Below are 17,132 nucleotides of genomic sequence, written 5' to 3'. Positions count from 1 at the left end.
AATATATTTAAAAATGCAATTTATTACTGTGATTTCAAAGCTGAATTTGTAGCACCATTACTTCAGTCAGATGATCCTTCAGAAATCATTCTAATGTTCTGATTTTTATTATGTTATGTTGAAAACAGCTAAGTAATTTTTTCAGGTGTCTTTGATTAAATAGAAAGTTCAGAAGAACAGCATTTGTCTGAAATAGAAATATTTTGTAACATCATAAAGTCTTTATCATCACTTTTGATCAATTTAAAGCATCCTTGCTAAATAAAAGTAATAATTTCTATAATTTCTTTCCCCCAAAAAACTCCATTTCAGATAAATGCTAATTTTTGGATCTTTCTGTTAATCAAAATATAATAATAATAATAATAATAATAATAATAATAATAATAATAAATGTTTCTTGAACAGCAAATCAGCATATAAGAAAAAAAATCTAGCTTTGATCACAGGAATAAATTACATTTTAAAATATATTCAAATAGAAAAAAGTTTTTTAAATAGTAAAAATATTTCAAAAGTTTGCTGTTTTTTTGCTGTACTTTGGATCAAATACACACAAGCTTGGTGAGCAGAAGAGACAAAAACATTAAAAGTCTTAATGTTCAAAAACGTTTGACTGGTAGTGTATAAAAAAAATAATAACTTTTTTTCTTGCCCTTATAGTTGAAGTAGTTGAGTTATGTAGACATGCTCTTACACAACAGTTGACCTTTACGGAAGCGAACCTGCAAAAACTTTTAGAAACCTTTGGTGCTTTGACGTCTTGAGCTTATTAAAATGTTCATGTATCAATGGCAATTTAATATTTGGTGACTTTACATATTCTGTGGAATGAAAGTGAGCAAGGAAAGCCAGTCATGGCAGAGATCATTTTACATATTGACGTCTTTAACCTAAACTTGCACAAGCAACCTGTCTAAGTGAATCTCATACAGCTTGTAATAAAGAAATTTAGTAATGAAGTAATTGATTTGCGCAAGGAAAGATTTAATAGGGTTAATTACTAACTAATAACTAATACTATCACCATACTTTACTGAGTTGATTATTCATAGTTCATTAAGACCATTTTTCCTGTTACAAGTTTTGAAATGTTGTTTAAATATGCAAATGAGGCATTATCTAATTAAATAAGCACTCATTTGCATATTTCCAAAACAGAAATCTGAACATTGGATTAAGCCAAGTTCAAAATGCCCATTTTATTTTGCTGATATATTGCAGTCAAAGATTTTTACAGAGGGGATTTTGGATATCTCTTTTTATCACTTCATAAATCACAAATTACTGTCAGCAGGCAGAACAAAATTTGCCATATTTTTAGGGATAAAGTGGTATATAAATCAAGTTGATGATCTTCTGTAAAAACCTTCACAATATAGATGGGAATAAAAATATGAAACGTGGTATATGGAAGAGATTTCTGGCTCAGAGTAGGAGAAAAACACAATTTGAGGAAAAAAAGATATGTATTATAATTGCATTCTTTCCACTAGTGTGAAATAAGACTGCACGAGTCTGAAATATGAATGTTATGGAAGCAGAATATCTCAAAAGTGTTCAATACCTAGAAAAAACAACAACAATGCTTTTGCCTGTAGTGTGCCTTAAAGAAAACATGAAACTGACTTTTTCTTGGAAATTAAGCAAATTAATTTTAATTATTATGCCAAAAAAAAAAACTAATTCTCATTATTTAAAAAATAATGACATTTAGATTTAAAAGCGCTTATACATAATTATAGCATTTGTTGTGCAGCATTTAATTTTATGCTAATTAAAATAAAACAGCATTTGTATTCAAGTCATTTGCAGTCCTAATTTTTTATGCAAAATGCAATTTTCTTTTTTTCTTTTTTTTTGGGGTGAAATGCTTTTATGACTTCTAAACGAGTCTGCAATACAACTACATTTGGTGCAAGTTTGACTAACATTATAAATGGACTAGTTTTATATATGGCCCCATGTTTTGACTGTGCTCTAAGAACACATTTTCACATTCATCGTATCATATGTGATCTGCTGCAGGTGCATGGCGTGTGTTAGCAGTATGTGGCCGTGTCATTGGTGTGTAAAGGATGAGCTCTGCACTCATGATAAGAGCTGCCCTCGTCAACACGTCATCTATAACAGCAGGGTAAGTGTTTGCCCTCTCACCTCCCCCCTAGGGCTTTACCATCTCCTGATCACTAATCACGACCATTACAGACAGTCAACGGGGTCACGACCTCTCATGATGTCTATAGTGATCTTTTTTCTCTTTCTCAAGGTCAATAAAAATGATTATTATTATACTTGGAGGTCATCAGTAGTTCTTTCTTGTAATACAGGAATAAATCCAAAACATGTCAAAATAGTGGGTTATGATACCATGGTATTCTTTAAAGGAACACTCCACTTTTTTTGGAAATAGGCTCATTCTCCAACTCCCCCCGAGTTAATAAGTTGAGTTTTACAGTTTTGAAATCCATTCAGCAGTTCTCCTGTTCTGGCGATATCACTTTTAGCATAGCTTAGCATAGATCATTGAATCCTATTAGACCAATAGCATCGCATTCAAAAATGACCAACGAGTTTCCATATTTGTCCTTTCTAAAACTTGACTCTTCTGTAGTTATATCGTGTACTAAGACCGGTGGAAATGCAAAGCTGCGAGTTTCTAGGCTGATAAGATTAGGAACTACACTCCCATTCCGGCGTAATAGTCAAGGAAGTTTGCTGCCGTAATATGGCCGAAGCAGGCGGAGTATTATCAGAAATGAGTTCCCAGCTAGTTTAGCATTTGCACATGTGCTGTGTGGTATTACTGCTCCTGCTTCAACCTTATTACGGCAGCAAACTTCCTTGACTATTACGCCGGAATGGGAGTGTAGTTCCTAATCTTATCAGCCTAGAAAATTGAAGCTTTGCATTTCCGCCGGTCTTAGTACACGATATAACTACAGAAGAGTCAAGTTTTAAATAGGACAAATATGGAAACTCGTTGGTTATTTTTGAACGTGATGCTATTGGTCTAATAGGATTCAATGATCTATGCTAAGCTATGCTAAAAGTGATATCGCCAGAACAGGAGAACTGCTGAATGGATTTCAAAACGGTAAAACTCAACTTATTTACTCAGGGGGAGTTGGAGAATGAGCCTATTTCCAAAAAAAGTGGAGTGTTCCTTTAAGTATCTTGAAATACACTGTACGTGTTATGATATTGTATTTATTTCAAAGCACCATAGTATTTTCAATGGTTTATTGTAGTAAACTATAGTATTAGGCTCCATATTTTTGTCTTGCACACCAACATATACACTACCTAAAGTTTTTGAACAGTAAGATTTTTAATGTTTTTTAAAGAATTCTCTTCTGCTCACCAAGCCTGCATTTATTTGATCTAAAGTACAGCAAAAACAGTAATATTGCGAAATATTTTTACTATTTAAAATACTATTTTGAAATGTAATTTACTCCTGTGATCAAAGCAACATTTTCAGAATCATTTACAGTCTTCATTATCTCATGATCCTTCTGAAATCATTCTAATGTGCTGATTTGCTGTTCAAGAAACATTTATTATTATCATTATTATTATTAATTACTCAATATTTAACACAGTTGAGATATTTTTTCAGGATGAAAAGGTTGAAAGCTTTTGTACACTTATACACTACCATTCAAAAGCTTTGAATCAGTATATAGATATATTTGGGAAAGAAATTATAGAAATTAATACTTTTATTTAGTAAGGATGCTTTAAATTGATCAAAAGTTATGATATAGTCATTTATAATGTTACAAAAGATTTCTATTTCAAATAAATGCTGTTGTTCTGAACTTTCAATTCATCAAAGAAACCTGAAAAATTATACTCAGATGTTTTCACCATAATTTTCAACAAAAACAATTCTTTTGAGCAGCAAATCAGAATATTAAAATTATTTCTGAAGGATCATGTGACTGGAGTAATGATGCAAAAAATTCAGCTTTGAAATTACAGGAATAAATTAGATTTTAAAATATTTTGAAGAAAAAAAACAGTTATTTTAAATAGTAAAAATATTTCAACATTTTACAGTTTTTGCTGTACTTTGGATCAAATAAATGCAGGCTTGGTGAGCAGAAGAGACTTTCTTTAAAAACATGAAAAATCTTACTGTTCAAAACCCTTTGCCTGTGTAGTGTATATATACATCCATTTTTATTTTAGGAAATTAAATCAATATATTTCTTATATGTTTGCGTGTATTTTATACATATATATAAGTGTACTAACTTCTCACTAATAAACAATATTTACATTTACTTTGTATATAGATATATATATTTAGCACGGTCATGATTAATTTACTTGACTCTTTTTGGAAAAATTATAGTACTTGTCTAAAACGCTGTGGCAGAAATCATGTATTCTCATCTAAATTTGTTCTGTTCAATCAGTTGCACCTTCCACAGATCATTTGCATTAAACTGAAAATTCTCTTCTTATCTAACCAACCTTTGCCCTCGCTGAAATTCTCATTTTGTGTCTGTGCGGCTGAACAGGAGCAGTCATTGCCCCGCGGGCCCGACTCTTGCCCCTGCGTCTGGGCCCTGCAGAGCTCCCCTCTGGTTCCTGTTGGCTTTGACACCGAGCTCTCTCTGCAGGGCAAAAACCTGGACATATTTGAGGTGATGCTCATCTGCCGCTTATCATTCCACCCTATCCACTGTGCCTGAGTCAATATGTTGGCCTTGACGTTTCATGCCTGTGCATTTTAAAAGGCCATTACTCCCGGGTGTTCGGGAGGGTCTGGGTGAACTCATTTATGATAATGCGTGTGGAATGGGGAAGGGGGTTAGAGACGGCTCGTGATTAGTGCTTGATTGTGTGACACGCCGTGTGATATTTTAAACAGGATGAGGAAGATTATGCTTGCGTGCTGGTCATCGAAGGCCAGGAGCTGCGCTTGCCGGCCACGTTGGACCTCAGCAAAGAGACGGGGACGCATGTGTTCAAGTGCGCCGCTCATCAGGTGATATTAATAGTGTCCATTTATTCATTGCAGCATCAAATTACGCCACAGCCGCTGCAGTTAATATAGACTTGTGCGTGTGACGTCTGCTCTGATAATAGCTGTAATTTATGACACCAGCCAGAAAAACACAGCAATTCAAACATAGATTTGTTGATGCTGCCACACATAATTTGTCTGCATGCACTTGGCTGATTATACATTGATTTTGTGTGTGTTTGTGTGTGCGTGTTTAGTTTCAGTACTCAGAAAAGCAGTTTGAATATTCAGCTCCTGTATACCTGCAATGGGGGACGCAGCGTATAGACTCTGCACCGCATCTCCGCTGTGAGTACCGTGATTTCTACATGTCGCAAAAATCATAAAATTAACTCTTATTTTTATCAATGTATTTACTAATTTGCTTGACTTAAGTGCAGGTAAAATATAAAAATATAATTAAAAACATATACAGTACAGTATGGTTAAATATAAATTTAAAAAATATAAGGGATAATGTACATCCAGATGGTTGATATCACAGAATAAATCCCACAGGTTAGAATAATTCAGGACCTCAACTAACATGTTATTATTTAAAATATAATTATATCATTATTTATATATTGTGTATTTATGTACACTACCATTCAAAAGTTTTTGAACAGTAAGTCTCTTCTGCTCACCAAGCCTGTATTTATTTGATCCAAAGTACAGCAAAAACAGTAAAATTTTTAAATATTTTTACTATTTAATATAACTGTTTTCTATTTGAATATATTTTAAAATGTAATTTATTTCTGTGATCAAAACTCATCATTTTCAGTTTTCAGCATCATTACTCTTGTCTTCAGTGTCACATGATCCTTCAGAAATCATTCTAATATGCTGATTTGCTGTTCAAGAAACATTTATTATTATTATTATTATTATTATTGTCAATATTTAAAACAGTTGAGTATTTTTTTCAGGATTCTTTGGTGAATAGAAAGATCTAAAGATTATCATTTTTCTGAAATAAAAAGCTATTGTAACATTTTCCACTATACCATTCAAAAGCTTTAAGTCAGTATTTTATTTAATTTTTTTTGGAGGGGAAAGAAATTATAGAAATTGATATTTTTCTTTAGCAGTGGTGCTTTGAATTGATCAAAAATATTTATAATGACATTTATAATGTTGTAAAATCTTTCTATTTCAGATTAATGCTGTTCTTCTGAACTTTCCATTTATCAAAGAAACCTGAAAAATTCTACTCAGCTGTTCTCAACATAACAATATTAATAATAATAATTTTTGAGCAGCAAAGCAGAATATTAGAATGATTTCTGTAGGATCATGTGACTGGAGTAATGATGCTAAAAATGCAAATTAAATTACATTTTAATTATATTCAAATAGAAAACATGTATTTCAAATAGTCAAAATATTTGAAAATGTTACTGTTTTTGCTGTACTTTGGATCAAATAAATGCAGGCTTGGTGAGGAGCTATGTTTCCATCACCCTGTTAAAAAAAATACAAAATTCAAGAAAAAAAAGGTGGTTTTTGAATTGCGCGAAGAAGGGTTAATGCGAATAATGGAAGGTAGAAACACATTTTGCGAATAAACACCTACACGCGCACCAAAAAGTAATGTGACTTTGCGCTATAGGATGAATCAGAAATGTTGTCGAGCAAAGTCTGTCATCAAAGTATTTCTGTATAATTGCCTCTCAGAACTGTCTGACACGGCTGCTTTCTCAAACAGCTAGTATCCGCCTCCAAAAGCATTTATGACTGCATTTATTGTGTTTCATCTGCTCTCTCTGAGGCACAACTGCTTTTTTATATATGAAAGTTATTATATTCAGTGGCTTCTCCTACTTTTTTTGTGATATTTAGTGCCAGTTTATCAGGAAGTGGCGATTTTATTCTCTTTGACTCATTGGGTGGGAACGGTGCGATATTCCAATTTTGCACACAAGTTAATTTCGCAACTTTGGATGGAAACCCAGCTAATGTTCAAAAAGAGACACACAGAGAGACACCATGCTTCCACCATGTCTGACAACCAGTGACTCACTCACCCACAGCAACAAGTGAAGCATTGAAGCAATGAGTAACAGTTATGTATCTTATGTGATTCATGTGTCTGTGTAACAGTGCAGCTGTACGACTGCTCAGTGGGACAGTCCGACTGCAGCCAGTGTCGTGCGGTTGCCGCCAATTACGGATGTGTGTGGTGTGCCGATGAAACCCCCGGCTGTGTGTACAACCAATCCTGCACCAGTGGAACCATGGACACCTGTCCTCCTCCTCTAATTACTGAGGTACACATATGCACGGTCCAGAATTAAATTGTGTGGGTGAATATTGAAAATTCATCACCAGCCATGAAACTTCATTTTGTATTTAGCTTGAGTTTTCTCTTGAGTATTTGTAGCGAAACGTACAGCCAATTTTGTCATTTGCATAATCATAAACCTGTCAGTGTATCAGCTGTCAGAAAAACATCAAAGTCAGAGTTTGATTCCTAGGGAATGCATGAACTGATAAAGAATATACTTTAGGATAAAAGCTTCTCCCGAATGTATAAATGTCAGTGTGAAGGCAAAAGCTGTCATCATAGTCACTGATCTTTTTATAAGTGGACCGTTTGTGTTGAAGGATCTAAGGATTTTGTTTGAGTGTTCAGTAGCAATCAGTGTGTGTGTTTGTTTTTGTGACATATCAGGACACAAATTTGTGTAATAACATGGGTATGACATAGGTATTACAAGGAGAGGGTGACTTATGAGGACATTGCCCATGTCCCCACTTTTCAAAAGGCTTATAAATCATACAGAATACGTTTTTTTGAGAATGTAAAGATATGCACAGTCTCCTGTGAGGGCTAGGTTTTGGTGTAGGGAAGGTGTAGGGTGATAGCAAATATCGTTTGTACAGTATAAAAACCATTACATCTATGGAATGTCCCCACAATTCACAAAAACAAACGTGTGTGTGTGTGTGTGTAGCTTTAAATGCGTAACCATACATTTGTATTGTTTTATTTTCTCAACTTTCTTTCTTTTTTATTTAGCATTCATAATGAATAATTTGTGACAGTAGACCACAAAAAAAGTCATAAGGGTCAATTTTTTTTACATTTATACATCATCTGAAAGCTGAAAGGTTTGTTAGGATAAGACAATATTTGGCAACTATTTGAAAATCTTAAATCTGAGGGTGCAAAAAATCTAAATATTGAGAAAATCACCTTTACATTTGTCCAGATTAAGTTCTTTGCAATGCAAATCACTAATCAAAAATTACTGTTTGTTATATATACACGATAGTAAATTTACAAAATGTCTTCATGGAACATGAGCTTTACTTAAAATGATGGAATATTTTTATGTTTTTTTTGTTTGTTTTTGTTTTATTGAATAACGTGAAACAATTTAAATTTAACAACACTTGTTGGATTTGTGCCAGTCTGAGCATTAAAAGAACACAACAGAGATCATTCAATAAACCCTGCTTATTTTTATCATTATATTGTCTCCTGCTTTCTACTCTTCCCTGCCTTGCTCTGTTAAACCTTTTGGGCTGATAGAAGACTGTTAATATGGTTTCTGGTATCAGACAAAACAGATATTTTCTGGAGAGACTAGATATAATATCCCTTGTGTGGAGTTGCAAAACAAATTTTGACATAGTGTGTCTTTTAATTTGATTTGCTCACATAGCCTTGAAAGATTAAAAACCTTTGAGGCTCAAACTATTGTTATTGCATTGCCATTTAAACCTATTATTGTTCATGAAAAAAAGGTTGTTTTACTTACGTTGCAAACTAACTATTAGTCATGTGCAACACTTGGCGGGTGCTAATTTTGGTCTTCAAACACATATTTATAAAAGACACTACAATTTGTGTTAAGTTCAATGAGCCAAATTGAATCAGAAAACGGTCAATTAAATGTTAAAGAGTTGTTTTCTTAAACTTTTATCTGTGGGCAGGTCGAGCCGCTAACTGGGCCACTGGAGGGTGGCATCCTGCTGACGATCCAGGGATCGAATCTGGGCCAGAACTTCCAGGACATCCAGGAGGGAGTGACAGTTGCAGGGGTGACCTGCAGTCCTCTGCCTGCAGCCTATCGCATTTCCACCAGGTACGACTCCTCTGTTAAGATGACTTATTTGCGCAACAAATAAGATGACAAGTTAGTGTCAGATTTCATATGCTCATTATTCTGTTTTCCAGCATTGTGTGTGAGCTCCAGGCCAGTGCAAATGTCACAGCCGGACCAGTCGTCATCACCGTTAGAGGTTCAGAGAAAGGAGAGTCCCAGCAGACGTTCTCATATCAGAATCCACAGCTGAGCAGGATTGTGCCGGAAAAAGGGCCTTTAGCTGGGGGCACGATGCTAACGGTCCACGGGTCACAGCTCCTGACAGGACAGAGAACAGAACAAAGGAGCGACCAAATCACTGGCCTGCAGGCCTTCTTGGGCTCAAAGCCCTGTCGCATGTAAGCACCAATAGAGCACCACAGTGATTACGTAATTTTGTAGGCCAACTCAGAAGTTAGCATCAATCTCGTTCCCTTGACAAAAACCCAAGTGGATTTTTCCATTGGCTTTTGAATTATTGTAGAATAATAAGCTCTGTGACCAAAGTTTGTGATTTTTATGTTTTGGACAAATGAACGCTACTTTTAGAAATTTTGAAGCTTAAATGCAATCAACAGAAGTGAAAAGGGCTATAAACAAACTACACCACTGTTGGTTGGCTTCATCTTTACCAATAAGCTTTCTGTAACTCTTTCAGTCTTTATTTAAAAACATTTTCTCTAAAAGTTTGAGTTTGAACATGTGGTTCGGAAGTGAACTAGTGAGTGGATGAGTTTTTCAGTTCGCTTTGATATTTAATGCCCCTGTGGTCCAATTTATACACTTGTCGGAGTAAGAACATATATGTGACCCTGGACCACAAAACCAGTCTTAAGTCGCTGGGGTATATTTGTAGCAATAGCCAAAAATACTTTGTATGGGTCAAAATTATTGATTTTTCTTTTATGCAAAAATCATTAGGAAATTATGTAAAGATCATGTTCCATGAAGATTTTTTGTAAAATACCTACTGTAAATATATCAAAATGTAATTTTTGATTAGTAATATACATGGTTAAGAACTTAATTTGGACAACTTTAAAGGTGATTTTCTCAGTATTTTGATTTTTTTGCACCCTCAGATTCCAGATTTTCAAATAGATGTATCTCGGCCAAATATTGTCCTATCCAAACAAACCATACATCAATAGAAAGCTTATTTATTGAGCTTTCATATGATGAATACATCCCAGTTTTGTAAAATTTAACCTTATGACTGGTTTTGTGGTCCAGGGTCACATATGTTAGTTAAATATGTGCACAGTTCAGTTAACTTTGTGTTCATCTGTTTCTCCCATTTGCTCTTTACATTGACTATCACTTTTATAGACTAATACAATCAGATACAACAATAATTTCTCAAATATTGATTAAAATATATATACTGATAAATTAAACATTCACTTCATTGGTATGAGATGATTGGATGCTTTCAATAGATTTCCTACTGAACTGTCGCCAACTGAATCGCAGTATGTTAAAATATAGTGAAAATATAGTGAATTAAACTACAATCTCGATTAAAAAAAGAGCACAATGTTACCATCCACCATCTATTTTAAGGTGCAGCTCGTAATATTAATGGAGTGATTCACTGCTTAACAGTATAAAACTACTTAGCTAAGCCAGTAGTAGTACTGACAGTGTCTTGTAAACATTGCTAAAGACACAAAAAGAGGAACTGACAAACCGAATCATTTAAGAGAGTCATTTACGCTGGAACCGCTCCGATTGATTCAGACTTCAGTCGTTCAGTTGAAGCGATTCACTAACACCAGATCAAAAGAGCCATTCAGTTTATAATTTCGATGTTGCTTATAATGGTTTTAAAAACCATGTGTATAGTGATGGGTGAAATGGAGCTTTTCAAAACTCCGAACCAGTTAAACCATTGCATCGCAAAATGATTCACTGTTCTGAAGCTCTCCAATCGAATCGCTAATCATTTGATTTGGATCGGGACCTCAGAGCGCTTATCGTGAATCATTTAATTTTGGAGCTTCAGTTTTGTGATTCTTTTGGTTCAGATCGGAACTTCATAGCAGGTTCACAAATCGTTTCGGGAAACTGCGAATGATATGTCGCGATCCACACTCGAAAGTCCCCATCTGGAATTATGGTTCGCAAATCATTATTCAGAATGGAACTACGGACTGCGGATCGCAAATCATTTGATTTAGATCGGAACTTCGGATCAGGTTTGTGAATCTTTTGATTCCAGTCGGAACTTGGGAGCGCAGAATGTGAATCATTTGATTCAGATCAGAACTTCAAGATGGTATCGCAAATCTTTGTTTCTGATTAATTTTTTTATTAAACAGTACAAAACGTCACACCAGCATGGTTATAAAAACAAATGAAAAGAAAAGAAAGTACATACAACTCCCTTAAGAAAAAAATGAACTGTGGTTTTACTATAATAGTAACATAAGTTGGATATAGAAATGCAGATTTTTTACTGCTTTAGGATTAACATAACTTTGGATAGTTTCAACTTTGAATAAAGAAAAGAGGTTTAAGGCTAGAATTTTGTTCATGTATGTGAAATTTGGCTAGAAGGAAAATTATATTTTCTATATTTTCTTTCAAGTAGTAAAACAATCTTGCAAAATGAGATCTGATGAGCATTACAAAAATCTGACCAAATTTTCTCTGTGTGGGTACATTGCCAAAACAAGTGAATGATATCTTCCTCAGAAGAGTGACGAAAACAGCAACTCACTTAAATGTCTGACTTATAATTAAGCCTGTAAGCTTTTTGTATTATGGACACAATTCTAATTTGAATTAACTCATTAATCTGTTGCTTCCCTCCTTAATATTTAAGGAGAGAACTATAGTTTCCAAAGTCGGACTTCAATGTTATGATTTTAAAGGGCGTAGAATTTACTAGCAAAGCGATGACATCCCTATCAATAATTTTAATCAAACAGTTAAATGTCTGTCATTATGTCCTGAGCAATGCCAAAATCAAACCTGCACCCTTGTGTAAAAGCTTTAAAAAAAAATCACAAGTGGGGTATTACCAAGGGGCAACCTCCCGCTCTCTCTATTGAAACCAACGCGGAAGTGTCTTAAAATGCAATTCATCGATTGGCCGCTAGAGACTGGCTGCAAAAGAGAGTCAGTCCCATTGACTCCCCATGTTAAAATGCCCAACTTTACAGCAGAAAAAAGTATGTTTACAGCCTGGTTCAAAAAATGGTTTTGGTCTATATAACTAGTTTTGCCCTTCATGTCAACTGTGAGGGGGGTGAATTTTTTTATAACTCATCCGTTTAAGTTATATTAAGCCTTAAAGTTCAGCATAATTAAGGGCGTGGCCACTTGAGTGACAGGGGGATTGCCGCTGCTGTCACCACTGTCGCGCTAGGCCTTTTTGCCCATTTTTGTTTATCCGGGAGTGACGCGCGGTGACGCGATTCCAAGATGGCGACGGCCGAATCCCGCCCACAACAGGCTTCAAAATAGCGCTTCAGAATCCTACGGGTGACGTCACGGATACTACGTCCATATTTTTTACAGTCTATGGGTATTACTGATGTAGTAGAATTAAAATGTTAAAATATCTTGAGCTTGTGTTCACAACAGAACTTATTTCAGGGTTTTGGACTACAGAAATATGTCATTCCTGCAGCACTCAAAAACGTTAACCAAAAATGTTAAATTCAAAGATGCTGCAAGTTGCATTTGTCTAAGTTTCCTTTTTCTCTTTTTCTGCAAGTGATGCAGTGAGTGACACACAGATGATTTGTCGCACCAGTCACTCCAACCAGACTGGAAGAGTGCCAGTCAGAGTTGTGTTTGGAAAAGCAGAGAGGATTTTGGAAAGTGTCCTTTTCAGCTATATGGAAGACCCAGTGATTACTGATGCAACACCTGCAGAGAGTTTCTGGGGGTATGTTCAGTCAAGCCTTATTTATAGTTCACATAACATTGACAATTCTATCATCCTTCACTCATCCTCAAGTTGTTCCAATACTGTATGAATTTCCTTCTAGCACAAAAGAAGATATTTTGAAGAATGTTGGTGACCGTCAACTGTTTGGTTACCAACATTCTTTAGAATATTCTCTTTTGTGTTAAACAGAAAAAAGATCCATATGTGAACATGCATTTTTTCTACATCTACATCATGTGATCACATTCCTCTAACGTTTTCATTCAAATTTAGGGGTGGACGTCTTATACAAGTGACCGGCCAAAACCTGAATGTTGTTCAGCAGCCGAAGATGTCAGTCTCTTATGAGCCTAGAGAGAGGTCAGAAGTCAGAAGACGTCGACACACCCGCGTTTCTGTCAGGAATCCCTTGGTTACGGTAAATCAGTCAGAAAGCTCATTTCACAGATTGTTTCAACCAATTTTACATATCAAACACAGAATACGTTTTCAGAATTAATGCAAACAGGACTTACACATTTGATTCATTCTCAAGTGGTTCAAATATTTATTCAGAGATGGCTTAATCATTTACTTGACACTTGTACTCGTTCACTTTCCAAGCGCATGAAAGGAAATGTTCTCGGAGGTGCAGTAAGAGCGTATTTTTCTTTCTGTCTTCAGATTCAGGAGTTGTGCACCAATGTGACCTCAGAGCGGATGATTTGCAAGAGCCCAGCAGTGGATCCGAAATCTAGGATTGTGCGAGTGTGGTTTGAGATGGACAATGTGCACATCGACTTTAACACCATCAAGAACAAGCCGTTCACATACCATCCAAACCCAGACTTATTCCAGCTCAACAGTGAGTCCCGAGGAACACCCATCCGATTCAAACCTGGAGGAGTCCTGGCAGTAGAGGTGCTTGCATTTCTGTTTATTTCTGTTTCATTGACGGTACACCATATCAGTTTTAGTCATTTTCATTTAGTTTTAGTTTTTCATGCAATATTTAATTGTGTCATTATATTTCATTTCAGCTTTATTTCACTTAAAGGATAAGTTCACTTCCAGAATAAGAATTTCCTGATTATTTACTCACCCCCATGCCATCCAAGATGTTCATGTTTTCTTTCTTCAGTCGAAAAGAAATTAAGGTTTTTGAGGAAAACATTCCAGGAATTTTCTCCATATAGTGGACAGGTTGAAGGTCCAGATTGCAGTTTCAGTTTCAATGCAGCTTCAAAGGGCTCTACACTCTACAATGTTTTCCTCAAAAACCAAACCTTAATTTCTTTATGACTGAAGAAAGAAAGACTTGGACATCTTGGATGACAAGGGGGTGAGTAAATTACCAGGATATTTTTATTCTGGAAGTGAACTAATCCTTTAACAAACATTTTTAATAGTTTTAGTTGCTGTAACTGAGGATGTGTGCTTTGTGTCTGAAGGGTAAAGGACTGACACTGGCTATGAGCAGAGAGGAAGTTGTGGCCCGACTAGGGGACAAAGAGTGTGATGTCAAGACTCTGGATAGCACACACCTGTACTGCGAACCACCTGAGGAACAGCCTCTCGCCCTGGACGACAGTGACTTACCCAGGCTGAAGGTCAGTCTTTATGTAGCATCAGCTTGTTTCATTGCACATTTGTTTTAGTTCTAAATATAACCAAATGTTCTTTTTATTGTGGTGCAATCATCAAAAACTATTTTGGCTGGGTGTAACATGACAACTTTTGGGCATCACATGGTGTTTTTTATCCATGCAGAAAGTGAATGTTGCTTGACGTGACAAAATCACAGCCAGTCTGAAAGTTTTTGATGTTTAGTGCAACAAAGACACATTTTTTCCACAGGGATTTTTCAGATTTAGAGCTATATTGGCTGATTGGTTGATATATTCATTAGCACATGCTAATTTCCACCTATTTTTACATTTAAATTACCTTTGCTGTTATCTAACTTCAAGGATTAGTTCACTTCCAGAATAAACATTTCCTAATCATTTACACACCCCTGTTTCATCCAAGATGTTCATGTCTTTGTTTTTTCAGTCGAAAAGAAATGAAGGTTTTTGAGGAAAATATTCCAGGATTTTTCTCCATATAGTGGACAATGGTGGCCAACGGGTTGAAGTTCCAAACTGCAGTTTCAGGCCGTGTTCACACTTGCCGTCCTTTTTCAAACTGCCAGCGTCTGTTTTACATTCTAATCCTATGGAGTAAACCGTCTTTTCAAAAAAGCCCTAGCGCTTTTTTTAAACGCCACCGCCGGCGTCTTTTTTTGCAGCTCAGAGCGTCTTTTTAAGTTGAAAAAAGTTGAACTTTTTTTAAGAAAACGCCCTACGTCAAGCGCTTTTTTGACAGCTGACCAATGACAAGCGAGTAGCGGGACCTATCGTTTCCATAACAACAAAAACAACAAGAAAAACCGGAGAGATTGCCGGTAGATAAACTTATCGTACTAGTTTTGGAGCACAAGGAGTTGTATGATATGAGTAAACAACTCTATCGTAATATACATCACAAAGAGGCTCTTTCTCGACATTTCTTCACCACACAGCACTACGCTACTGTTGCAGCTGTTGTTATAGCAACAAAAGGCGCACTCGGCTGCTTTTTGTAACAGAACGCTGCCAGCTTTTTTTTTTTACTAAAAAAACGCCCTAGTCAACTTTTTCTTGTCAAAAAAGACGCCAAGTGTGAACACGGCCTCAGTGCAGCTTCAAAGGGCTCTACACGATCCTAGCTCAGGAATAAGGGTCTTATCCTGACTTTCTTTGCATGTTCGCTTTGTAAACACTGGGTAATATATGAGGTTGAGCTAGTGCAATTAGAATTTTTGGTAAAAAAAAGTATAGAATTTAACATTTTTTTTAGACAACGACTGATCATTTCACTAGATAAAACCCTTATTCCTTGGCTGAGATTGTGTAGAGCCCTTTGAAACTCTGTTGAAACTGCAATTTGGACCTTTAACTCGTTGACCACCATTGAAGTCCACTGTATGGAGAAAAATCTTGTAATGTTTTCCTCAAAAACCTTAATTTCTTTTCGACTGAAGAAAGAAAGATATGAATATCTTGGATAAAATGGAGGTGAGTAAATTATGAAAATTTTTATTCTGGAAGTGAACTAATCCTTTAAAGTGAATCTTTAAAAAGACTACTAGTGACATTGTTAAATGTAACTTTTAGCAAATATCAAATATATACATTTCATACTCAATTATAATTCAAATTAGATTCACTTTTAAAACAATTAATTTTAATAAAATAAATAAATTAACTTTACTTTAAGTATATATTTAAAATATTATTTGAATGTGTTGTTTAATTATTTAATATAATTTAGCCTAAAAGGTATACAATTTATCCATAACATGAAAATTGTGACCCTGGACCACAAATTCAGTCTTAGGGGTCAATTTTTCAATTACGATAGGACAATAGTTGGCCGAGAGACAACTATTTGAAAATCTGTAATCTGAGGGTGCAAAAAAATCAAAATACTGAGAAAATAGCCTTTAAATTTGTCCAAATGAAGTTCTTAGCAATGCATTTACTAATCAAAAATGAAGTTTTGATATATTTACGGTAGTACATTTACAAAATATCTTCATGGAACATAAAATCCTAATAGTTTTTGGCATAAAAGAAAAATTGATCATTTTGAGCCACAAAATGTATTGTTGGCTATTGCTACCAATATGCTACTTAAGACTGGTGTTGTGGTCCAGGGTCACAATTCTTATTGGCTTATCGTCTGGAATTTTAATATTGTGCATCCCTAACTCTTTCCATGAAGTATTGCAAATAATATAAAGAAATCATGACTTTTAAATAAATTAAAATGGCATCAGCTTGTGTCTTCTTCAGAGGCATGTATCATCTCTGAACAGCCTCGGAGCTCATAGTAAGTCTGTCATGAATGGTTTATGTTGTTGTTAAATCATTTTCTCTGCAGTGAAAATGAGCTTTTTACTACCGACTGCGTTCTGGATCCTGTCTGTTTAAAAAGATGTAATTTATTGCTTCATGCTGTGTTGTATCACACCTGCTTAGGATTGTGAGTGTCTTCATTTTGCGATCACATGTTAACGTGTGTGTTTGTGTCTCACTCAGGTGTTAATGGG

General features: G+C 35.3%; 1 protein-coding gene across 1 annotated transcript in view; it reads left to right on the top strand.

Annotated features, from left to right (window-relative positions):
• Positions 1-17,132, top strand: part of plxnb3 (plexin B3) — a 46,438-nt gene that overhangs the window by 13,196 nt on the left and 16,110 nt on the right. The window contains exons 5-17 of the mRNA XM_073819878.1: positions 2,029-2,137; positions 4,533-4,658; positions 4,886-5,002; positions 5,239-5,329; positions 7,127-7,293; positions 8,966-9,117; positions 9,210-9,476; positions 12,842-13,015; positions 13,292-13,436; positions 13,682-13,918; positions 14,449-14,607; positions 16,876-16,912; positions 17,062-17,065. Of these exons, the coding sequence (XP_073675979.1) occupies positions 2,029-2,137; positions 4,533-4,658; positions 4,886-5,002; positions 5,239-5,329; positions 7,127-7,293; positions 8,966-9,117; positions 9,210-9,476; positions 12,842-13,015; positions 13,292-13,436; positions 13,682-13,918; positions 14,449-14,607; positions 16,876-16,912; positions 17,062-17,065 (1,785 nt within the window). The remainder of the gene's footprint in view (positions 1-2,028; positions 2,138-4,532; positions 4,659-4,885; positions 5,003-5,238; positions 5,330-7,126; positions 7,294-8,965; positions 9,118-9,209; positions 9,477-12,841; positions 13,016-13,291; positions 13,437-13,681; positions 13,919-14,448; positions 14,608-16,875; positions 16,913-17,061; positions 17,066-17,132) is intronic.

The sequence above is a fragment of the Garra rufa genome, chromosome 15 (genome assembly GCF_049309525.1).
Source record: "Garra rufa chromosome 15, GarRuf1.0, whole genome shotgun sequence".
Classification (NCBI taxonomy): domain Eukaryota; kingdom Metazoa; phylum Chordata; class Actinopteri; order Cypriniformes; family Cyprinidae; genus Garra; species Garra rufa.
Note: the sequence above shows the minus strand (reverse complement) of the source record. Positions and strands in the feature narration are given on the sequence as shown.